At 29.2% G+C, this 3,156-nt stretch overlaps 1 protein-coding gene across 2 annotated transcripts in view; it reads left to right on the forward strand.

Moving 5' to 3' along the window:
- LOC107621832 (WAT1-related protein At5g64700) overlaps positions 1-2,871 on the forward strand; it is a 4,448-nt gene extending 1,577 nt beyond the window's left edge. For both annotated transcript variants that reach the window (XM_021113827.1, XM_016323821.2), the window contains 4 exons: positions 934-1,156; positions 1,236-1,394; positions 2,013-2,164; positions 2,523-2,871. In XM_021113827.1, the coding sequence (XP_020969486.1) occupies positions 934-1,156; positions 1,236-1,394; positions 2,013-2,164; positions 2,523-2,694 (706 nt within the window). In that variant the 3' untranslated portion in view covers positions 2,695-2,871. The remainder of the gene's footprint in view (positions 1-933; positions 1,157-1,235; positions 1,395-2,012; positions 2,165-2,522) is intronic.

The raw sequence follows: 3,156 nt of genomic DNA on the forward strand, positions 1-3,156 counted from the left end.
TATATTATTTTAATTTATTATTCAAGAAATATATGTTTAATATTATTTTAAAAATAAAAGAGTTTAAAAGAACAAAAAAAATAAATTTTATTGATATTTTTTATTAAAAATAAGTTTTTAAAAATATTTTTGTGTTTTGCGGATATGTCCGATATCCGATCCGATCCGCAAATGTACGAATCGGATCTATGCTTAAAAATTATTGATATTAGATTCCATTTGGTAATTTTAGTGCGGATCGAATCAAAATTTTGACTATATTCAATCCAATCCGATCCGTATTCACCCATAATGAGTCATAAAATCGAATTATTTACTTTCTTTCTAATTTTTTTTTCGGATATACTATTTTTGTTTTTGGTTATATTTAGGAATTAAATTGAAAACCTTCGAAACGAGTGAATTAGCTTAGCCTTGTTACCAATTGAGCTATATTAACTTGGGGTTTGATACAGAAAAATTTTAAGAAGCCAATAATTTTTTTCCCCTCTTATGTTGGAATTATCATAAAATTATTCATCTTAAAAATTTAAGTTGATAGGAGAAGATAATATTAATGACTATATCTCTAACAGAAAATAACACTAATCTTTCTATTTGTGAACTAAAAATATTGATCTCTCAACGTTTCCCTTTAATATATATTACTAATTAACACTTATTAATGTAACGGCTGTATCTATAACGACATATATATAAATGATTAAGAATGGGTGGTAGGTATATCATAATAGAAAGTTTAAGGACCAGCACTATTATTAAAATTTGGCCAGCATTTAATCGGCAAAAAAAAAAAAGTGAATAGTTCTATACTATTAGATATAATCTCACACTATTAAAAATATTAATGATAACTAATTAATGGCTGCAAATTACAAAATCTGCTGGCCTTCTAACACTCCTTGTATGATAATCCCAAAAATTATAATGCAGAATGGAAAAGGTAAACATAAAGACAGAATCAGGGATTGCAAAGATTGCAAGTGTATTGCTTTGCATAGGTGGTGTGGTGATCCTTGCATTATACAAAGGACCACACTTAGTATCTGGACACCACCACACTCAACATCTTTCATCAAGAGGCCAAAAATGGATACTCGGTTCTTTACTCTTTTTCTTGGCAGTCATCACTTGGAGCTTTTGGCTTGTCATTCAGGTACTACCCACTCATCTTGCATTATTGTGCTATACAATTAAAGTTTGTTGTGTGCTTATATATCCAAAATTGATGACAGGCTCAATTTCTTAAAAGCTACCCTTCAAAGTTATATTTCACTAGCCTGCAGTGCATGTCAAGTGCAATTCAATCATTTTTGGTTGCTATAGCTTTTGAAAGAGATTTTCAGCAATGGAAGTTGGGTTGGGATATGAGACTCCTTGCAGTTGTCTACACTGTAAGTATTTAGTTATATGATTTTTAATACTTTCCATAATAAACACAATACTTATGGGACCCGGACATACGGTTTCTTATTGTGCTTTTACATAGAATGTGTGTGTCAACTTAGGCGAGTCACCAGTGCTACAATACCTTTAACATTGTCCCTAATTTACTAAAAAAAAGTAAATAGATAATATTTAATTAATTTTAAATAATTTAATTTTTATTTTAAATATTTTATTTTTTATTTTAAAAAATAAATTAGGTAATTTGGACACCACAACAAAATCATAAAATTTACCATCAACCTAATGTAAAATATGTATAACAAAGATTTTTTCTTTCAATATAAGTATAGTTAGGAGATTATTTTAAAGTGGAAACTTATATGCAATTGTTTTAATGTAAAATTGATAGTTGAATAAAATCGTTAAATAATAATTTAGTCAAATATGTCAACTCGTCTAATAATTTTTAACTATATGTGAAATTTTACTATCTTATTTTAAATTACATAAAAATTTACCTACTTTCTTTTAACAAAACAAAATGATTGATTATTGCATAAAATAAAATAGATAAATGGGTGATTATGATGCCTCTATCCTACTGCTAATATTTGGTGTAACAGGGGATACTGGTGAATGGGGTGGTATACTACTTGCAAGCTTGGGTGATAGAAAAGAGAGGGCCTGTTTTCTCAATAATATGGAACCCACTCAGTTTTATTATGTCTACCACTGGTTCTATATTGCTCTTGGGTGAGCCCCTGTGTTTAGGCAGGTCAGCTACGTTGCTAATTCATAAATAAATAAGCATAAAATTTAAAATATTTATGATATATTTTTCATGTTTATGTATAAATATACGATAAATTAATCTGAGTATGTAATTGAACAAAAAAATTCATCTTATTTTAACTAAGTGTCGAAGATTCGATCTCGTCTTGAAAATAGAAACCTTTTAAATTTCAAGCTAATTGTTTTACTCATTGAAATGCTTCCATTAGTTGCTGTATTTAATGAAAAAATTAAACCTAACCTATTGCATGCTTAGCTCAAATACAATGTATTAGTCCATTAATAAATACTGATTGTCCTGAAATATCCTATTAATTTGGATGTGTTATGCATGCATGCAGTGTTGTGGGTGGGATCATGCTGGTTCTAAGTCTCTATAGTGTTTTGTGGGCAAAAAGCAAAGAAGGAGTGAGTCATCAGAAATCACTGCCGGTTAAAGCACCAAAAGAATGTGGAGATACCAAAATAACAGAGGCAAGCGATGCACAACCACATCCACAGCAACAAATATAGTTTTCTTTTTTATTTATGAATCAAGAAATTAAAAGCCCTTGATTGAGGCCTATAAAGAAAAGTCAATAAGCATGACTTTTATGTACTAATGATTTGACTCTTTGAAAGAAATGGGAAACACATAATAACAAAAGTCGTTGTTGCCCGTGAAATTAATACACTCTACTTACTTGCTTACTTACTTACTTACTTATTACAAGTAATCTTTTTTCGTGCTACATGGGTGGGAATTTCGATTGACCTTGATGTTTCTATTATTAATTGTGGAAGCTAAGAGATTATTATATTAGCATTTCTATCCTTTAATTTTGCGCACATACATGGAACTTTAGGTTATCTAGTGACTAGTATCTACCTCTGCGAGAGACTTTCATCATCAATCATTTTCAATGTTTTCTAATAGTTAATCTTATAGAAAATTTCACTTTCTTTTTTTTTGAGAGATGCTAAAATAAATAAATA

This window comes from Arachis ipaensis, chromosome B10 (genome assembly GCF_000816755.2).
Source record: "Arachis ipaensis cultivar K30076 chromosome B10, Araip1.1, whole genome shotgun sequence".
In the NCBI taxonomy this organism is placed as follows: domain Eukaryota; kingdom Viridiplantae; phylum Streptophyta; class Magnoliopsida; order Fabales; family Fabaceae; genus Arachis; species Arachis ipaensis.